This window comes from Benincasa hispida, chromosome 4 (genome assembly GCF_009727055.1).
Source record: "Benincasa hispida cultivar B227 chromosome 4, ASM972705v1, whole genome shotgun sequence".
Lineage (NCBI taxonomy): Eukaryota > Viridiplantae > Streptophyta > Magnoliopsida > Cucurbitales > Cucurbitaceae > Benincasa > Benincasa hispida.
In genome coordinates, this window is record NC_052352.1 from 55,850,653 (window position 1) to 55,870,808 (window position 20,156).

Genomic DNA, 20,156 nt, shown 5'->3' on the forward strand with positions numbered 1-20,156 from the left:
GAAGATTAAACATAATCCAGAATTTGGAGTGAATTACAGTGATTATTCTCTCTACTCTCTTCATTACTTTGTGTTATTTACTGGCTGATTTGCTTCTAGAGAAATAGCAAAAAATATACATATTTGCTTTAAAATGTTCAAACAACCAAAACAAGTAATTTGCTAAACCTCCTTACCACTTGAAGAGGGGAGGGGAAGGGGTTTGTTTTTTTTTTTTCCACTTGCACCAATGAATATTGTGCTAATCCAGGGTAGATAAAGTATAGCCTAAAATTACTAGCTAAGAAAAACATTGTCACTATTTCTTTACAATAAAGAAAAGTGATCCAAAAATTCAAACCCAAAATGATAAGAGCAGCATAATATAAAAAGCTCAAAGGATAAATATTTTTTACTCATGTAGACATTTCATACACTACAAGCTACAAAGAAAAGATGCACAATTCTATGGCATTTGTTGTGTATAAATTATTGGGTATAGCTCAAAAGAGCATACAGACGCACACTACAAAACCCCAAAGGCATCCCAACAAACCAGGTATGGAGTTTGGTAGGATTCCTTCTCTAACACAAATGTGACTGAAGATTCTCTCCTTCCAATCATTGGAACCTAACAAAAACCATCACATAATTGGAAACTTAAAATGTTTCGCTTATAATATTCATTAAGAAACCAGACAGAAGAAGACATTGTTTTCTTTTCCCCAAATTTGTTATTGATTTTTTAAGATGTTTCTTAAAAGAGAAACAGTTACCAAACGAAGAAGAAACGAAAAGGTGAGTAAACACCCTCATAACTTATTCATATAACAATCAATCAACAAGATAAGGAGGTCAAAAGAAAATTAAGGAAGCATCCAGATATTACCTGAACTGATCTATAAGTACCCTACGGTTTCCATATGAGCTTTTTGTATGATGAGACAAATTTGGCAGCTACAGCCTCAATTCCTAGCTTAATGCCTATTGTTGTTTTTTGGGGTCAGTACAAACATCAAATCCGGGAGGAATGAAGACTATATCATCCCATGTTGAAATGGAATTATCCTGTCAATGAAACAAAAGTAAAACTTCGATCATGATTAATAGGTTAGCAAGTATTTTTGTCCCTTAATAGAAAGCTCTTTTTAAGGGGGGAAAAGGAGAGATCTTAGAAAATAGACTTGAGATCGACTCCTCACCTTCATTCCCTTTATAATTTCTTCAAAAACAGAAACCTACAAGGTTCAGACTAAACTTTTAAGTTCCAATCCACATAACTTGCCTCACTAGCTACAAGCACAGAGACCATACCTGTATATCCCCCGGTCGGAAGGCAGGATTAATTTGATTTTGTTCACGAGATGCTCTTTGTAGAGAATTCTCCAAATCCTCCTAAATAATCCAGAAATGAGAGTTATATCCATGAATATGCAAAGATGATACTCCAAGTCAAGAAAACCATTCTTATTAACAAACCTTTCTGAAAAATGCAGGACGGTAGCTCTTGTTCTGGCTCCTCAGTATCAAACTCTTCGACTATGAAAAGTGCATTAACTTAATAACATCAATCCTAAATGTTTTGAAATCCTCAAACAAAGTAATACTAACCAGATTGAAAATTAATTTTTTTTTTTTAAAAAAAAAAAAAAAACCCACACATGCAACATAACAATGAATGAGAATGGAACTCCATATAACTATGCTTTATTAAGTTTGAAACCGGGTATATCATTCAACCATCTTTTTTTCAAATGAAACAACACTTATCATTGATAAAATGAAAAGAGAAGTAACTAATGTTCAAAATACAATGAAACAAGATAAAGCAATTATAGTCATTATAGCTAGATACTAATACTTAGCACTCAAAAGAGATGTCGAAGCCCTTCGTATCAGCCGAGAAGAGAGTACGGTTGAAATAAGGATAAGAAAAAACCCAAAACTTCATATTCAATGTCTCAAAATGAAAGAAAATAAATCGTATTGTTGGGACAGAATATTAGTGATCCAAAACTTCCGTTTCTGGCAGCCAAGAAACTGTGAAAAAACCTGGGAATCTCATCTCCTAACTCCAACCTTTTTTTTTCTTTGAAAAAGGAAACAAGTCTCTTCATTAAGATAATGAAAGATGATACAAGATAATTGTGAAGACACTAAAGCGAGATATAAAAAGATCAATGAATGCACCCGGACATCTCAACTAGGTTGACACCTTAGCACTCTCATCATATCCTAAAAAGAAAGGCAAGAAAGGCAAGAACTACAACTCAAAAACCGTGCCGAATACAATGCAGTACAAAGAAAACAAGAGCTGACACAAATACAAATGGACTGAGCAAAATAAAGTCAACATAAGAACTAGACACATTCAAAAGTTTTTTAAATAGAAGAAAATATGAAGGCATTCCAATTGAGGCTGATGTCTTGAATGGAGAAATCTTCGAAAGCTTTAGATAGAGAGCACCAAGAAGAAGCATTGAGACGGGCTGTCTCGAGTCTAAACATCCAAGGGGTAGCTTTGTCATGAAACACTCTTTGGTTTCTTTCGAACCATAACTCAGATAACAAGGCTTTAACTGCATTGATCCAAATTAATATCGGTTTCTTTTCCAGCTTAGGACCAATCAGAAGTTGAAGGAAATTATCTTTAAAAACATTACCAAAGACCCAACTAATATTAAAACAGTTAAGCAGACATAGCCAACAGTTTTCTGCATACACAGCTGAAAAATAGATGTTGCAGATTTTCAGTTCTCTGAATTTGCAGATTTCAAAGACAACAAGCTTGTGGAGAGATACTGTGAGTGGGAAGCTTCTGTTGCAATATATCTGCACAATTTAGCAGCCCATACAGCATTATCCATATCGTAATATTTATCCTCCTTGGGCTTTTAGTTTTCCACAATGCTGTTTCTAAATGTTTTCCAATTGGAGAGGCCAAGGATAGATGTTTAACAAGGGATTTCACTGAAAAAGAACCGTTATATTCTAAAGTCCACCGTCTTTTATCTGGAACCGTAGTGAGTGTAGAAGTATAGAGCTGACCAATAAGGAGTTGAAAATCTTCCATCTCTTCTTCCTTCAGTAGTCTTCGAAAATGAATGGACCATGATTCAAGTGCATCATCCTCTATTTTAAACGCTGCCAATGTTTCAACTTTTAACCAAGTCCGTGATATATTAATCCAAGGACTACGTAGGCTGCAGTTAACTTTTCCACTGGTATGCCAACCGAACGTGCTACTACCATGGATACTTTTTATCACTCGGCTCCATAGAGAGTTTTCATCAATGATAAACTTCCACCCCTATTTAGCCATGAGACTTTGGCTTTTAATTTTCAGACCTCCAATACCAAGCTTACCATCTTCTTGCGCATGAGTGACAAAGTCCCATTTAACTAAGTGATTCAGTTTACCTCCTGAGTGCCCTTCCCAAAAGAAGTTTCTCAATAGTCTTTCAATAATTAGTGTTGAAAATAAGGTTTTTACCCTAGAGGTATTTTTGTAATTATCTCTCACCCTAGGGCTCTCTACTATCTATTTATTCACCTTGTTCTCTTGTATTCAGTGTATCAATTAAAAATAATAAGAAAAGATTTGTATCATGGTTTTTCTCCCTGTTCTAGGGTTTCCAAGTAAACTGTGTGTTGGTTTCTCTCCTTATTTTCATCATGGTATCAGAGCAAGGGGACGAAACCTTAGCCATTATGGAAGAGAACCATCCACAGTCGCCTTCAGCTGGTGGATCTTCTAGTTTTGAAATGAAAACTGCTATTCGGGCCGTTGTGAAGGAGTGTTTTCAAGCTGCCTTACCAGAATTAATCTCTGCCGTCCAGTTGCAGTCAACAGAGAGCCACGGTTAATAGGAGCCACCTCACCTAACGGAATCCAGCCGGATGTTCACGTCGCACACGGACAGATCTGAAGAATACGCAAACAGAACCGATCTGCCTCGTCTCGTGCCGCCGTCGACTGATCTGGCTCAAATCGGGTACGGCCGCAACAACCCCTCAGATCCACCGCGAAGCGGATCAGATCTGGCTCCGATCGGGGACGTCCGCGTCCGCAACAACCCCTCGGCAGACAAAAACCCTTTGTCCGCGTCCGATCGCGCCTTCGACCTGCAAACACTCGACGAACAGGTTGGGCGTGCATCCATCCATCCAGCGTGCCTTAGGGTTTCGGCTTCGACCTACAAACATTCGACGATCGCACCGGCGTACCCTAGGGTTTCCAGCGGCAGACCGGCAGCCACCTCGAGTAGCACAACCGGCCGGGATCCTCATACCTACCGGCGATCTCTCAGCCAGCGACATGTGTTCAGTCAACAATGGCAGCCCAGTTTCCAACCGCTTGTAGTTCAGTCCATTACTCAGACGATGTGAGACAACGATTGGCCTCTCTACACCAGCAAATTTCAGATCTAAATACAATGCTTGGCACAAATCCCCAACAACCTGTTTGTTCAGAGAATCCAATAAACTCGTTCTCTATTTTGCCCAATACAACTTACTTAACTGGTTCAATGGGAAATTCTGCCGGACTCCTAGTAGGAGAAAAACTAGATGAGGAAAATTATTTCTCTTGGTCCCAGTCGATTTGAATGGCCCTAGAAGGAAGGCACAAATTCGGGTATCTGACAGGAGAAATTCCGAAACCTATCCCAAGTGATCCTCAAGAAAGAATCTGAAAAGAGGAGGATTCTCTATTACAATCTGTTCTTATCAATAGTATGGAGCCCCAGATTGGCCGACCCTTACTGTATGCAACAACTGCTAGAGATATCTGGGAGGCAGCCAGAGACTTGTACTCGAAACGACAGAACTTATCCCGGTTGTACACGTTACACAAACAGGTCCATGAATGCAAGTAAGGGACCATAGACGTTACTTCCTACTTCAATAAATTATCAGTGTTTTGGCAAGAGATGGATCTTTGCCGGGAGATTGTTTGGAACTACGCACAGGATAAGGTGCAGTATTTGAAACTTGAAGAGGCAGATCGGGTTTATGTGTTTTTGGCTGGATTGAACCCAAAATTTGACAGTGTTCGGAGTCGCGTATTGGGTCAACGACCTACCCCGTCTCTCAGAGAGGTGAGTTCAGAGATTCGACTAGAAGAAGATCGATCACAGGCTATGAACAATCCTGTGGCAGCCTCCATTGATGCATCAACCTTTGTTTCAAAGGCGTCCAGTTCCGACAATGATAAAAAGCCCACACCTGTCTATGAACATTGTAAGAAGCCGTGGCATACGAAGGACCGATGTTGGAAGCTGCACGGCAAGCCCCCAAACAGTAAGAGACGAAAGTCACATGACAGATCAAACTCCGAGCGTGCTCTTGTAAGTGATTAAGTTACTGAGAATACACAGCATCAGTCCTCAGCCGATAGTAAGACCAATTTGAATGCTGTCGGGGTGAGTGCCATTGCTCAATCAGGTACATTCCATTTCCTTTTTGGCCTTCATCTAGTATTAATGACAAGAAACCCTGGATCGTAGATTCAGGGGCCACAAATCATCTCACTAGTTTTCATAGAAAAAGGAGTTGTTTGTTTTACTATCCGAGTGCGGAAAATGAACGTATCAGAATTGTAGACGGATCTTTGCCCCACGTTGCAGGGAAAGGGTAATACCTCCCCGTTTATGGTTTTTAGTATTACATGATAACATTTCAATGTGCCTAAATCTAATAATCTTTTATCGTCAGTAAAATTACAAGAGAATCTGAACTATAAGGCTTATTTCTCCAGATTCCTGTTGTGTTTCAGGATCAAAAGGGTAGGGAAGAGACGGAGCGGTGGAAGTCCGGGGAGATCAGGACTTGGTTGGGTCCGGGATGACGATTGGCACTACGCCGACAAGATAGGGGGCTCTACTTCTTTTGACGATGCTGCTTCTTAAGGGAGGATCAATAGAACTGGTTATAGTCTTTTACAAATTTTCTACTTCCGAAAATGATTTGTTATGACATTATCGTTTAGGACATCTGAGTTTCAGTATATGAAATATTTATTTCCGCATTTATTCCGCATATATTAATATAGTGTCCTGAATTGTGATGTATGTATTTATGCGACAAAGTCGTATTCCTTTCGTTCTCAACCTTATAAACCGTCCAGTCCTTCTCCTCATTCATAGTGATGTCTGGGGACATCACCAACTACTACCATCCACTGGTATAACGTGGTGACGTTCAGTCACCTTCTGCGACCACAAAACGCCTCACTTGGGTGTTCTTACTTGCTGATAAGTCTGAGGTGTTTTCTACGCTTTACACAATTTTTATCCATGGTTGAAAACCCAGTTCTATGTCAAGATTGGGATTTTGAGAAAGTGATAATGGACGAGAGTTCTTTAACACCTCTTTCCATGACTTTCTTGTGTCTAAGGGAATTGTCCACCAAAGCTCATGTGCTTATTACTCCCACAAAATGGAGTAAGCCGAGGTAAAATCGCCATCTGGTGGAGGTTGCCCGGTCTTGTAATGTTAGTTCCCCACTTTTCCGTCCCTACTGTGGGGGGATGCCATATCTTACAACGGCTCACTATCATCAACCGTATGCCCTCGTCATGTTCTTGACTTTTCATAATCCCTTGGACCTTTTTCAAGAAATCCTTTTCCGAACTACTCGCCTAATTTCTGATGTACCCTCCAGTGTCTTCAGCTGTCACATTTTGTCCACTCCCATGACCAAATCGGCACAAAATTCCCCCTCGTGCTCAAAAATGTGTTTTTGTTGGGTACCCACTTCACCAACATGGGTATAAATGCTATCATCCGTCCTCTCGAAAATATTGTCTCCATGGACATTACTTTCATTGAAGACCAGCCTTTCTTCCCCGTTAGTCATCTTCAGGGGGAGAGCTTAAGTGAAGAGCCTAACTGGTCCACCTATGATATTCCCTTAGAGGATTCCACCTTGATTCCTTCTCCTAGTTCTGAAAAAGCCTGTCCTGCCCTCCCTACCAACCAGATTTCTTGGATAACCTACTATAGGAAGAATCGTAGAAAGGAAGAGTTGTCACCTGTTGATCAGCCGGCTCCGGTCCATGAATCAGACCCTGCATCTAGTTCAGGTACGTGTATTCCTGAAACTAATGATGTTGATATATGTATGGAGACTAACAAGTGCAGGGAAGATAAGGATGAAGGAGGTGGAGGTGGCAATACTGAATATGTGACAGATGAGGAAACAACTGAGAGTGATAACAGTAAAAGGAAAAGTCTTGTTGGTGACAAGGAAGTGGAAGATACTATTGAAATCCTTGATTTACAGGTGACCAGTCATGCTGAGAAACCAAGAGAGGTGGAAAATCATGATGCCTCTCTCGATCTTCCAATAGCACTAAGGAAAGGTACTCGTTCATGCGCAAAGTATTCTATGCACAGCTACATGACATATAATAATTTGTCTCCCGAATTTAAAGCTTTCACTACCAGCTTGGACACTATCATGGTCCCAAGCAATATTCGTGAAGCAATGGAGAACTCTAAATAGAAAATGGTTGTTATGGAAGAAATGAGGGCGCTTGAGAAAAATGGTACATAGGAACAGGTGCCTTTACCTGAAGGGCACAAGACAGTTGGATGCAAATGGGTGTTCACTGTAAAATACAAATCAGATGGGACGATTGATCGTTATAAGGCTAGACTGGTTGCTAAAGGTTTCACCCAGACTTACGGAGTTGATTACTCTGAAACTTTCTCTCCCGTAGCCAAACTCAACACTATTCGGGTTTTGTTGTCAATTGTTGTAAACAAAGATTGGCCACTGCATCAGTTGGACGTTAAAAATGCGTTCCTTAATGGAGAACTTGAAGAGGAAGTCTATATGAGCCCTCCTCCTGGATTCGAGAGTCAGTTCAAGCACAGAGTTTGCAGATTGAAAAAGTCCTTATATGGACTGAAACAGTCCCCAAGGGCTTGGTTTGATAGGTTCACCACATTTGTTAAAGCACAGAGATACAACCAAGGGCACTCAGATCATATACTATTTACGAAACAGTCCGACTCCGGGAAGATTGTCGTCCTCGTAGTGTATGTTGATGATATTGTTCTGTCCGGCGATGATGAGAATGAAATTATGAGGCTTAAAACGAGAATGGTCAGAGAATTTGAGATTAAAGACCTTGGTAAGCTGAGATACTTCCTGGGAATGGAAGTGGCCCAATCAAGAGAAGGTATTTCAGTATCACAAAGGAAATATACACCTGACTTGCTCAAAGAAACAGGCATGACTGGGTGTAAACCTGCTGACACACCCGTGGAGTATAATGCAAAACTTGGTGTTACAAACAACGGAGTTTCTGTTAGCAAGGAAAGGTACCAGAGGTTGGTTGGGAAGTTGATCTACCTGTCCCATACAAGACCAGATATTTCATATGCAGTAAACGTGGTAAGTCAGTTTATGCAAGCTCCTTATGAGGAACATATGAATGCAGTTGAGCGTATTCTTCGGTACTTGAAGGGGACCCCTGGTAAGGGTCTAATGTTCAAGAAGTCTGAAAAAAGAACTATTGAAGCATACACAGATTCTGATTGGCCAGGCTCTGTCGTTGATAGAAAGTCGACCTCTGGATATTGAACCTTTGTCTGGGGTAACCTTGTCACCTGGCGAAGTAAGAAACAGGGAGTAGTGGCTAGTAGTGCTGAAGCTGAGTACAGGGCAATGAGTTTAGGGATATGTGAAGAAATCTGGTTAAATAAGGTGTTGACTGATCTTTATCAAGACAGGAATCTTCCAATGAAGTTGTTTTGTGATAATAAAGCTGCAATGAGCATCGCAAACAACCCAGTCCAGCATGACAGAACTAAACATGTAGAGATCGACAGACACTTCATTAAAGAAAGACTGGATAATGGGAGCATTTGTATCCCCTATATCCCCTCAAATCAACAAGTGGCAGATGTTCTCACCAAAGGGCTACTGAGACCTAATTTTGACTGTTGTCTTAGCAAGTTGGGTCTTATTGATATTTATGCACCAACTTGAGGGGGAGTGTTGAAAATAGGGTTTTTACCCTAAGGGTATTTTTGTAATTGTCTCTCACCCTAGGGCTCTCTATTGTCTATTTATTCACCCTGTTCTCTTATATTCAGTGTATCAATTAAAAATAATAAGAAAAGATCTGTATCATGGTTTTTCTCCCTATTCTAGGGTTTCCACGTAAACTGTGTGTTGGTTTCTCTCCTTTCTTATTTTCATCAATTAGTATCACCTTTTCTGGCATCAAGAAAATTGACATGTAATACAAAGGGATTTGGGATAAAACAGACTTGCAAAGAGCAGAACAACCTCCTCTAGAGAAATTATATCTCTTCCATTTATCCAATTTGCCTTGAATTTTGTCAATCACTGGTTGTCAAAAAGCCACCAGTTTTGGATAGCCGCCTAACAGGAGGCAAGGTACATGAAAGGGAGGTGGACAGCCATGCAATTCAGTCTAAGCACCACTCAAAGAACTCAGTTTTCCCAATTTTGGATAGCCACCTAACTGCAGATTTGTCCCAATTTACCTTCAGCCCTAAGCACCACTCGAAGAACTCGGTTGTTTTCTTTAAATTTTCTAACATCACATCATCATCTTTACAAAATATCAATGTATCATTAGCAAATTGCAAAATGAAAACATGAACTTTATCTTTGCCCACTAGGAAGCCTTCGAATTTGTTTTTCTCATGAAGCCTGTCCAGTAATGCACTTAACACCTCGCTGACTAATAAAAAGAGAAAAGGTGAAAAAGGGTCACCCTGACTTATGCCCTTTGTAGCTTGGATTCTACCCCTTGGTTTACCATTTATGAATACTAAGTATTTTGGGTTAGATACACAACCCATCATCCACATAACCCATCTTGAATCAAAGTTCTTTTCAACAAGGATTTTTTCAAGAAAGGCCCAATCAACGCGATTGAAAGCTTTTTCTAAGTCAAGTTTTAAAATCCACCCCTTTTTCTTCTTTGAACAAAAGTCCTCTACCACTTCATTGGCTATGAGAATCGGGTCTAGAATTTGTCTTCCTTCAATAAAGGAACTTTGTGTAGTAGCAATTATGTTTGGCATTACCTTCTTTAGTCTCTCAGCTAATACTTTTGCAACAACTTTGTATGTCAATGTAGTTAAACTGATTGGTCTAAAAGAAATCACGTACCCGGACAGCATCTTTTTTTTTCTGAATCAACCTGATAAAGTTCTCTTTTATACAAGAGTTTAGCTTGCCATTTCTATAGAAATCTTCAAATAAGTCCATGAATTTATCTTTGAGGAAATCCCAGAATTTTATAAAAAATTCTGTTGTGAATCCATCCGGGCCGGGGGCCTTATTTTTTCCCAAGTTTAAAGCAAACCTGATTTCAGCAATGGTGAACTTGGCTGTCAGCAAGAGATTCTGACTACGGGTGACTTTAGGCCATTGAAAGTTGAGAGGGATAGTTCTTAGGCCAGGAGATTTGGTGTACAAAGAAGAGTAGAAGTCTAATATTAGACCTTCAATTCCTTAAAGGAGTGTGTTGCAATTCCTTGGTCGTTTAACAATTCTGAAATAAGGTTCCTTCTTTTCTTTGCATCCAAGAAACGGTGGAAGAATTTGGTATTTTCATCTCCTGCACTTAGCCAATTTAGTTTGCTCTTTTGTCTTAAATTCCTTTCATCAATTTTGTAAAGAGTTGACAAATTAGCTTTCAAAGAGGTTCTCATATCCCTTTCCATTTCCATATTTTCAGGGTCTTCAGCTTGCAGATCATGTTTTTCAATTTCTTTCAGTAGCTCTTCCTCTGCTCTTTTCCTTTTATTCTCAACTTCAGAATTCCAGGTTTTTAAGGCAACCTTGACTTTCCGTAGCTTAGTGGCAATAACAAAACCGGCCCAGCCTTGCTGATCTCCCGATCTCAAGACATTTTCAATAACTCTGCAGCTGTCTTTGATGGTCAACCAGCTGTTACAAAATCTGAAGGGGGAAGGTTCCCATTAAAATGATCCTGCTTCAAGCAGAATAGGGTAGTGATCTGAACAAGTGCGTGCTTGCCTTACAACTCTAGTATTTGCAAAGGAATCATCCCAGCTATTGGATATTAAGAATCTGTCAAGAAGCGAACGTGATACATTGGATCCTTCTCTTGACCATGTAAAGCGTCAATTACTAAGAGGGATTTCCATTAACTTTGTTGAGTCAATAAATTTGTTAAACTTTCTCATTCCTCTCGTTGATCTCCCCGTAGGAAAGCGTTCCTGGATTCTCCTAGTGATGTTAAAGTCTCCACCTACACACCAAGGTTCACTGCAGTAATTTAAAAGCGAGAGTAATTCTGGTCAAATGTGTTTTCTTTCTTTGTAATCAGTGGGGCCGTATACATTTGTGATCCAACAAGTTTTCTTGCAAATAGTAAGACATTTCACAGATAACGAGTAGCCTCCTTTTAGCACTTCTGAGACTGAAATTTTGCTTTCATCCCACATGGTTAAAATGCCTCCTGATTTACCAAAAGCTTCCACAAAATCCCATCCTATATCTTTTGAGCTCCATAGTTCCTTTACAACGCCACACTATCAAAAGAGTCTCTCTTAGTTTCTTGAATAAAGACCAAGTCTGGATTGAATTTTTTTATGCTTCTTCTTATAGCCTATCTTTTGGAGTTATTGCCTAAGCCTCGTGTTCCATGACAGAATCTTCATGGTATGGAAAATTGATGTGGGATCCTTTTCACTGGGATTATCTTAGGATCAAGTCACAATCTTCCACAACTGATAGCAGATTTTTTGAAATTTCCTTCTTGTCAATAGGCTGAATGAAAGGGAAGTTATTACATTCTGCCACTGATTCTTCTTCTGATTGGAAAATTCTTTGCAAGGCATTGCAATGATCATCTCAGAATTCTTCTTCCTCTTGAAAAGTTTCATAAACTGATCTATCTAAGTCTTCACTGCTGACGCTGACTACAGAATCTCCATCTAAATCATAATTGTGTTTTTTTATTAGCAACTTGTTGGGACTCGGGGGTACCTCGCACAAAGGCTACATTTGAGCCAGCAATTTTAAAATCAAAATAAGAAAATGGGCAAGGTTTAGAAGAGGATTATCTAACCTGGTGGTAGAGCAAATAGGAATTTGAACTTTGATGCAGCAATCCTCAAGCAGGTCTGCGTTCATCATGGTTGTCCAGATATTTCGGAAGGAAGTCTTCTTTCTTATGAAGTGCTTTTGATAAGGTCTTGGTAGGTGAGGTTTGCTTGTGAGTTTTGATGCTCGATCAAAATTTGGTGAAATACTAATATTGAAACATGGGAGGCCTTCTACTAATGGTGAGCCAGAATCGTGGTGAGGAATTGCTGAAAGGGACCCTTGGGCTTCTTTAGAAATCAACACTTCTGGCATTGTAGGTCCCGATGACTTGAGAGTTGGGAAGTCAAAAGGAAGCTTTTTGAGTGGTTCAGAATTCGAACGGCCTGATGTTGATGAGGATGCTACTGTCGAGACCCCTGCTGCCTTATCTTTAATGATTGGAGAGTCTATTTCGGCTAGTTTGGTCTGTTGGCATTCCATCGAAATAAAAGCAAAGTTTAAATTATTTTTAAAAACAACTTTTGCGCTTTCCGAAGATGTGGCTATTCGACTGCCTCTGTGTAGTTTTAAAATCTCAACATTCTCTCTCCTTATTAAATTGTTGGTTGTGTTCACATTTAACCGGTTGGGATTTTCGGTTTGCAGTCCATCGGATTGAGGTTGGCCAGCCTTCCCTTCCAGCGAGCAACGGACTTGAATATCACTTTGAGGTTGGCCAACCTTTCCTTCCGGCGAGCAAAAGACTTGAACATCACTTTGTCTCTTCTTAAAACTGGGAATTAGGGGGTTTTTTGAGATATTTGAAGAGTTTACTGCTGCTTCATCCATAGTGTAGAAAGATGCTTCCTCTGTTTTCATCTGAGATTTCTAATGTTGCAGGTATAAAACCACAGAGATTCTTCCTTGAAGACTTCTTGATTTTTTTGAATCCAAAAGCCTGTCTTGTTCTATTTTTCAATGTCCTGAGCAAAGGAGCTCTATTTCTTGTGGGTTTTCTTAGTTTTATTGGTAGTAGAACAGAGTCTTCTGAAGTCTTTCTTCCTCTTAACATATCAGCATAGCTAACATCTTGAATCGACTTGAGTGCCCAAGCTATTGACTTCGAATGCTTCTGCGACGAACAATCTTCTTTGAGTAGTTTCATAGAGTCACTTAACATGTTGGCGAAGGAATGCCAACCTGAAGTTGAATTACCTAATGGGACGTGGATGAAAAATCTTCCTCCAGATGCAGGCCATACTACACATCTCATTAGCCAACTCGAGGATTTGCAGATCTTGGATAACCTTGTAACACCGAATTCATCTTTTCCACTTTTAACAAAGAAGCTTGAGATTGGGGACTGAATCAGTTCAGAGATATTCTCCACGAACCAAAAGAGTTGCGATTCTGATAAAAGTAGATGTTTCTTAACGTCCACGTCTTCTACGTAAAACTTTCCATCTTGGAGATAAGCACAAAAATGTACTTCATTTATCTTACAACTTTTGACTTCCATTAAGAGAAGCTTTTCTGCACAATAAGCAACTCCTCCTAACTCCAACCAATTAAGCTTACATTTTTTAATCAAATTTGTTTCTTCTGTATGTTAAATATAACTCTCCATAAATTCCTCAACCCAATTTCCAGCTAGGGTGATTGCTCCAACCATTGATGAATTTGAACAGGATCGGCCCCTATTCTTCATTTCCAAGAGTAAGGCAAATAGAGAAATGGTAGAAAGTAATCCCTTCAAGTACCAAACGTTGGCACATGAAAACTTCGCAATGATACCATCTAAAATAAGAGATTGATGAGGGTAAGAGTAAAAGGAATAGAACGAATCTTCAATCATTCCACAAAAGACCACCCGTTCTTTGAGCTCCACAAAGACTTGATGAAAAATATATCAAACTCTTCCCTTTAGTCTCTTGTATTGCAACCAACATTTTTAAGAAAAATTCTTTAAAGCCACACATTAGAATTTAACCAATTAATTTCTAATATTTGTACACTAAAAATTTGAAGGTACAAGATTCCCCAAATAAGCAGCTCGGCGGAGTTTTGAATCCATGATTACTTGGCTGAATCCAGAGGACTTCGCCCTTTCAATTTATTACCTATAAATTGTATTTTGAAATTACAAAATGCATTTTGAGGTGGCAAGTCTCGTGATTGCTTGGCAAGATGCAACCAAGAGGCCTAAACAAAAAGTCGCCAGGAGAAAACTAATAATTGTACAGTATAAATTCTTTAAAATAGACATAGAATCTCAGAGTCTTCAAGCTTAAGAACAATGTTTAAAATATGAGATTGAAAACGTCAATAAAAAATCAAAAATAAAATAGACAAACAATATCCATAGAGCCTATAATTTTTATTTTAAAAATATAGAATGATGAACCGGAATAAAGAAAATTGAAGACCTATTTGATAACCATTTAGGCCCCATTTGGTAACCATTTGGTTATTTATTTTTGTTTTTGAAAATTAAGTCTATTTCATCCACATTTCTTACGAGGATTTGCATATTTCTTAAGTACATTGGTTGAATTCTTAGCCAAATTCCAAAAACAAAAACAACTTTTTGAAAGTTACATTTTTTAGTCCTCAAAATTTGGCTTGGTTTTTTAAATCATCGGTGATAAGTAATTAATAAAGAAATTTGGAGGTAGAACTGGTGTCCATAGGCTTAGTTTTCAAAAACAAAAATGATTACCAAATGGGGCCTTAATTTTTGGTTTTTTTGTTTTTGAAAATTAAGCTTTTATAAGCACTACTTCTAACTATTGATTTCTTTGTTTTCTTGTCTACTTTTAGGAGTGTTTACCAAGTTTTGAAAACTAAATATACATACACATATCATTCTTATAAATTTGTTTTCATTTTGAAATTTGCATAAAATTTCAAATGTTTAGTAAGAAAAAGATGAAAATCATTAAGAAATTATGAGAAAACAGCAGCACAATTTTCAAAAATTAAAAACCAAAAATCAAATACAAACAGGACCTTAAACTTTTTTAGAAAATCAAATACAATAATAGAAGTCTTAAAGGGTTTGTATATTTGAACACTTGTAATTTTACAACCCTGAAGAAAAAAGATTTTGTTTTTCTTATCCAAAAACAAAAAGTTTTGTTTCTTGTTCTAAAAAGGACCGTAAGAAAACAAAAGAAATAAAGGAGTAATAATATAGCTACAGGAACCTAATTTTGATATCAGATAGTGGGAGTGGGACCAATGACATCTATAGAGAAAAAAAGGAAGAGTAAGTCGGAGGTAGAAAATATTGAGGAAGAGGACATTTCTTTTATTGCTAAAACTTTAACCAATGAAAGGATGAATAGATTCATGGATCCCTTGCAAACTTAGAATCAAAGAAGAATTATTTTCCTTTTGTTCACCTTCATAGAACTCAAGTCACTAAGGTATATACACGTAGACGTAATAGGAAAGAGAGGAGGGATGCAAAATGTTGTAATACATGAAGAATTGCAATCATTTGTCTGTGTGAGTGTGCTTCATTTCGTAGTGCCCATAGAGATTCTGTTAGTTAGAGGAAGTGTGAGCTTTTACTTGTAAAATAACCTTTAAAAGGCCTAGGGAGGGAAGGTAGGAGATCATCTTTTTTACATTTTGCTAAATGTGTAGCTCTGTTGAGCAAGGGGGGAGCTCTCGAAACTCCCTTGGTGTTGCCAAAATAATAAATAGATAATTCGAGATCTATTTGTAAGACCACCAATTATAAATACATACAAACGAAGGGGTAAGAAAGTAATTATAGAAGAAATGGGAGATTAATGAGAATTTTATTAGAGAGTTGGTTAGACGTGGGGACCAATTAGGGTGGGGATAACCATTTTAAAAAGGGAGTGTTGTGGGGAAGGGAGGTGCATCTTTGAATTGTCGAGCAAGTTTTGCTAAGGGAGGATCCAGCCCTCTAGTATGCTGGAATTGTCTTGTCCATTTTCTGCCTTTGAGAATTTTCATCTTGTCTGTTCTGTTTTCCCTTAAGAAGTATATAAATAAAATTATCAGAGTGAGACTCTGTTCTTGGGAATTTGTGGCTGTTGTAGAAGTTTCTTTTGCAATTTTGAAGGGTTCTAACACTATCACATCTCTCCTTCCTATTTTGAGCTTTGAAAAGGAAGGGCCCTGGAGCTCAAGGTAGGAAGGCGTCTAAAGAGAAGTTGTAGAGAGAATTTTTAATAGGAATGTTACAGGACCTAGTGTAGGGTAGGGTACATTAGTAATTAGTTAGGGAACTTGTTATGGGGGTGGAAAAGGATGAAAGAAGATAATAGTTTAGATGGTTTTAGGCTTGAGTTAGTATACTCAACGAAGTGGAGGTTTGAAGTACCTCAAATAATTAGGTTATCATGTAGCTCTTATCTTTTATACTTCAACATTATTCCATTTCCAGTTGGTATCTTATTTCTTCACTCCCAGAGTCCCAATAATAGTACGTTCTTTTCCTTCAAGTTTTAGTTTGTCTCGATTTATTCACTATGGCCCATCACGAACTTTACGCTCATGGTGACAACAATGACACCACTGGCATTCACATGCATTGAAGGCAAGAGACACCTCCCCCACCTCTAGCCATAGGAACATTGAGGCACATGCCTCAATAACACTGGTTCCACATTGTGCAGGTGTTGAAAAAAAGCAGAGGAAAAAACAGGGATAGGTATGTAGATTTCACCTTTCCTTGCTTCGTTCTTTGAACTGCAAGTGCAAGACTCTTTATATTATTGAGGTACACAAATACATTCATATTTTGTGTTCAACTCATTTATTATGTTTCCTTCCAATCTTCCCATAGGATAACTGCTATAATAAAATCTCAGAAACTATTCCAGAGTTTCAAAATATCAAACTCCTATCAATATCCCACACAATTGACCACCTGGTAGATTCAAATTGAGAACTAAATTCTCAAAGGATTGGACTCATATATGGGAACATGGGTTTCTTTCTCTAAGAAATTAATTTATTATTAACCAACTGATCATTCAACTCAATGTGCAAGTGTTCAATCATTGGGAAAGTTCAAAGTATATGACAAGAAATAAAATTTATGATACTATTCCCACGACTGTTAATTTCAACAAGGCACTGAGTAAGCTCATACTCAAAAAAAAAAACAGGTCATCAATCCCATGACTGTTAATTTCACAACAGTATGCATAAGATTTCATTTTCAGTATTCCTAAAAACCACAATTTTTTGGCTGATGTGGGCCCGTTTGAAAACCTTTTTTTTTTTTTTTTCAGTTTTCAGTTTTGGAAGTTGTTCTTGTTTACTAACCTTTTCCTTTGTTTTCTATTCTACTTTAAAACTGTTTTGAAATTAAAGCCTAATCTTTGGGATTCTATTTCTTGTTTTTAAAATCTGACAGATTTTGAAGGTACTATTATGGATAGGAAGATTTTCAAAGTACTGTTGAAAAGCGGAAACCCAAGCAAAGAAAACATGGTTTTCAGAAACAAGAAATGGAAAACGAAAAACAAAAAAAACAAACAAACAAGATACTAATCAGCTTATAATTCCCAAGTAAAAAGTTAGCAGTTTCCTAGCAGTACTGCTTTCTCTACCATTGAATGTGGATTGCCTGGTGATCAACAAATGAACTATGAATAACAAATTTAAGTAAGAAATGTAATAAATTAACCTGGAAAACAGGAACCCCAGGAAATCCATCAGCAGAAATGCCAACCTTCTCTCTTTCCTATGCAGGCAAAATATTGTCAAAATACAAACAAGAACATGATAAGTAAAGATGATAAGTGAATAGATTGGCTTTTGGGCAGGTTTCAGACACAACCACAAGCAAATAAAGAAAAGCAGCAACGGATATTCAGTACTGAAGAGAAACAGATATCATGATTTGACATTTAAAAGCACCAAATTGTCTTATCAAATTATGATTGGACAATTTGGTGAAATGCACAAAGATGTTCACCTAGGAATCAATTCAAAAACCATAGGGTAGAGCGAAAGAGAACTTACACTCAGAGCGTTTTTCACCTGAGAACACTCCGGAATCAATCTGAAGGCCACCCCATTGACATGAAGCTGAAAAACCTGCGAAAAAGAAAACCCCACAACATTAGCTTGGAAAGACAAAAGAAGCTTCTGCACACACAAAAATACAGCGAAAATTAGAAATACCCACTTTATTCAAAGCAACAGGCACCACTTTGGAGCCGTTCTGCGCTGAAGGATCCATGGTTCCAATATGGTGAAGAAGCGCTTCTGCATCCTCCTTCTTAAAGCAAAACAAACCCAGAGATTTTTGAGTGGAAGCACCAGAAACCAAGACGAATTCCTCCGACGCATTGCTGAGAGCATAAACAGGAATACCAGCTAAGCGCTCTTCGATGGCTTCCGTGGACAGGGCGAGACGAGAAGGCGCAGAACCAAACTGGGTTTTGGTAGTTTCAGCAAGGCGAGCCCAGACGGGGTGTTTAGGGACGGGATCAAAGACTGAAATTGTGGAGTGAAGAGCACGGTTGGCTTGGTTTTGGAGGGTGGAGAAGGTAGATTGAAGTTGGGTTTTAAGGGGAAGAGGGGGATTGAAGGGAGGAAGGTTGGAAAGGCTGTGGAGAAGGGCAGAGCAGTGGTTTTGAAAGCTGGTGAGAGCTTGCGGTAGGTTGATTTCGAGTTGGTTGGGTTTGAGGAAAGAAGAAATTGGGTCATTTCCTTGGGAACTCATTTTGTTCAGAGAAAGAAGGGACTCTGGGATTTCAGCACTTTGGAGTTGTAGAAGAAACTCCACGAAAGGCACACCTGCGTTTTCTTTGCAAGGGAGACCCCCACGCAGAGAGCTCCTTTGACGACGCACAATACATAACACTTATGTTCCAGGGGATTTCACCAATTTATTTTACTATTATAATTTAGGAAAAATTACTTTTTTTTTTCTGTTTGTTAAAGCAAATGTCGCTTTGATTTTTTTATTAATTCTGAGCTCTTCTAAAGGATTAAATGAGTTAATTAGATTTTGAGGGTTAACTTTTATTTTAATTAGGTAAAAGAGGTACTTTTGAATTGATTTAGGTAAAAGGATTTTTTTTTTTTGTCTTTATCCGAATGCGTTTCTTTAAGAGACCATTCTGGAGTATTTTATTATTTTTTCAATTCATTAAAAAGAAATGGAATGTCTGAATGCATCGGATATTCAGTGGGTTAATTTGACCCCGAAGACCTCGTCGACCGTTCCACCATTTATTCCTTTTTTACTTCTTCCCCTTCAATTCCTACTTAAAACCCCTAAACAAACCTTCATTTCTTTATCTTCTTCCTTTACAAACAACAAACACCCGATCATCCATCATCCTATCTTCTTCCCTTCATTTCTTCACCTTCTTCCTTTATTTTCAAACACCCAAGATCATCTTCTGCCTTCATTTTCAAACACCCAAGAATCAATCTTCATTCATATTTTCTCCTCATATTTTCTTCCCATTTCAAATTTAACGGTCATCGCAATTTCCACCTTCATATTATTAATTTGTTTCAATACAATATTTTATTTGGTAAGTTGATATTTTTTATTATTTAACAAAAAATTAAGTTTTTTTTATAATATTTACTGATTTTTTTAATGTTTATTTTGTTTACCGTGGATATTATGTTGAAGAAAAGTTCTACAAGCGATCATTCAAAGTTTCTTTTGGTAAGGTGCAATATTTTTCTTTTAATAAGTTATATATATTTTTATAGTTTGTATTGATTCTCATGATGGTCCACTTTAATGTGGCAGAGTTGAATGGGTCTATCATCGATGAGGGCAGCAAAGTTAGCATAATCATGCATTCTTTGCCAAAGAGCTTCTTGTACTTTGTTAGCAATGTGATTCTTAACAAAGTGAAATATAACCTTACAAATCTCCGTCGCATTGCACCCGTCAAATCAACATTAAAGAGATGATCAACGCAATGACAGCGCAATGCGACAGTCGATCCTGAGCTGAATTTCAACTACATGCGATAATAAAAACAACACCGCATGCGAGCAACCGATCGAAAAATGCAACCGAGCAACGCAAACGGGGAGGATTGTGACACGTGTACAACTAACCGTTATGCAGATTTGATGGTCTGATTGCATGACAGAAAGAATATTT

The 20,156-nt window shown here is 38.2% G+C and overlaps 1 protein-coding gene across 2 annotated transcripts; it reads right to left on the bottom strand.

Annotated features, from left to right (window-relative positions):
• Positions 1-333: 333 nt before the first annotated feature.
• Positions 334-18,872, bottom strand: LOC120076693 (protein TIC 22-like, chloroplastic). Of its 2 annotated transcripts, XM_039030590.1 has the most exons (8): positions 18,204-18,872; positions 18,038-18,112; positions 17,700-17,756; positions 1,459-1,518; positions 1,294-1,374; positions 1,182-1,217; positions 869-1,047; positions 334-610 (listed from the first exon to the last, which is right to left on the bottom strand). In XM_039030590.1, exons 1-7 carry the CDS (start codon positions 18,741-18,743, stop codon positions 964-966), a joined length of 933 nt encoding a protein of 310 aa, XP_038886518.1. In that variant the 5' UTR covers positions 18,744-18,872; the 3' UTR covers positions 334-610; positions 869-963. The 2 variants fall into 2 exon arrangements, with proteins under 2 accessions (XP_038886518.1, XP_038886519.1); XM_039030591.1 differs by lacking the exons at positions 334-610; positions 869-1,047; positions 1,182-1,217; ... (1 more) ...; positions 18,038-18,112; positions 18,204-18,872 and adding an exon at positions 12,069-14,515 and having other exon boundaries at positions 1,300-1,374.
• Positions 18,873-20,156: the final 1,284 nt, after the last annotated feature.

Coding starts and splice junctions, on each gene's coding strand:
- LOC120076693 (XM_039030590.1), bottom strand. CDS start 18,743: ATGAGTTCCCAAGGAAATGACCCAATTTCTTCTTTCCTCAAACCCAAC. Junction 18,113..18,203: donor TGCCTGTTGCTTTGAATAAA/GTGGGTATTTCT, acceptor TCTTTTTCGCAG/GTTTTTCAGCTTCATGTCAA. Junction 1,519..17,699: donor CTGGGGTTCCTGTTTTCCAG/GTTAATTTATTA, acceptor CACTTTTCATAG/TCGAAGAGTTTGATACTGAG.